This window comes from Gekko japonicus, unplaced genomic scaffold (assembly GCF_001447785.1).
Source record: "Gekko japonicus isolate JY-2015 unplaced genomic scaffold, Gekko_japonicus_V1.1 scaffold738, whole genome shotgun sequence".
NCBI classification, from domain to species: domain Eukaryota; kingdom Metazoa; phylum Chordata; class Lepidosauria; order Squamata; family Gekkonidae; genus Gekko; species Gekko japonicus.
In genome coordinates, this window is record NW_015173145.1 from 229,529 (window position 1) to 230,950 (window position 1,422).

Genomic DNA, 1,422 nt, shown 5'->3' on the forward strand with positions numbered 1-1,422 from the left:
CCCCCCCCCCCCCCCCCCCCCCGAGGAGGCCCAATCCAGTCGGCGACCTTCTCGCATGCGACAGACTCGGCCGGCCCCGGCAGCCACACCCCGCCCCCATCCTTTCCGCTTCGCCCAGCCCGGTACCTTTTTCAGCTCAAGGTCCACGGGCGCCGCCATTTTGCCTGCGCGGACAGCCACTGCGCGTGCGCACCACGCAACGGCCGCAACGGACTTTCGCGCGTGGCTCCGCCCCCACCCACCTCCTGTTTGCGGCCTGGCGGGTCCGACTGCGCGTGCGTAGGGAAGGAGAAGCTGAAAACGTTCGCGGCTGTTTTGGACTGTCGCTGGGACGGGTGGGGGGTCTCCTTGGTCGCCTCTTCGGAAGTGTAGAAATCGAGCCTCCCCGGTACCAAAAACAATAGTATGAGGTTTAATCAGGGGTCGTTTCCTGCAGGAGCGCACAGGAGCTGAGCGCCGGCAGTAAAGAGCCCAGGGGGCGGGCACATGCAACAAGCCCCGCCCCCTGCTCCCAGCAGCCCTCAGTCAGAGCAAGAAGCAGCCAAGTAAATTGCAGAGGCCCCCCTCCCCGACCCCCCAGTCCAAAACAGTCCAGTGGCACCTTTAAGACCAATTTTTATTCAGGTACAAGCTCTCCCTCCTCTGCAAGGACAGATCTGCACGTTCCCCCACCCCCGCAATAGCTGGCAATCCAAAACAGTCCAGTGGGGCCTGAGTGGTGGGTGTTGCCTTCTGACACACTTCCGGTGATGGCAGGGGGTGTGGCATATGCAAATAAGTTATGCTAATGAGTTTTGCTAATGAGCTCCTGCACCTCTTTTTCTACAACATGACCCCTGGAACTTGCGATCATTAGCTGTCCACGTTTGTGTATGGCTCCATGGAGCCCTCTGTCTGGGACCCATGGAGTAAAACAGGGTAGTTAACAACTTTTGCCAAATTGCTCAGGAAGCATGAGATTGTGCCAGTGTAATGTGCTCTACCCTGCAGTGTGGCAGTGGTAAGGGCCCATGTGTCTGGTGCAGCGCACGGCAGTTCGTGCTCCAGAGGCACCCCCCCCATGCCTCTCACTGCCTGTGCCCCTTGTGGCATCCACCTCTTGATTAACCCGGAGTCAAGTACTGAACATACAGAGTGGCACTTGAGTCTCATGAGAAAATTTAAATACAACAAAGACAACACAGAGAGCGCTTGGGGCTCTTTAGTTTGGAGAAACGAGGACTGAAGGGTGACATGATAGAGGTTTACAAAATTATGCATGTGATGGAGCAGGTAGAGAAAGAAGTACTTTTCTCCCTTTCTCACAATACAAGAACTCACGGGCACTCAATTAAATTGCTGGGTGGTCAGGTTAGAACGGATAAAAGGAAGTACTTCTACACCCAAAGAATGATTAGCACACGGAATTCACTGCCACAGGAG

At 55.9% G+C, this 1,422-nt stretch overlaps 1 protein-coding gene across 1 annotated transcript in view; it reads right to left on the reverse strand.

Annotated features, from left to right (window-relative positions):
* Positions 1-231, reverse strand: part of PFDN1 (prefoldin subunit 1) — a 62,100-nt gene extending 61,869 nt beyond the window's left edge. The window contains exon 1 of the mRNA XM_015422323.1: positions 127-231. Within this exon, the coding sequence (XP_015277809.1) occupies positions 127-159 (33 nt within the window). The 5' untranslated portion in view covers positions 160-231. The remainder of the gene's footprint in view (positions 1-126) is intronic.
* Between the last annotated feature and the right edge of the window lie 1,191 nt (positions 232-1,422).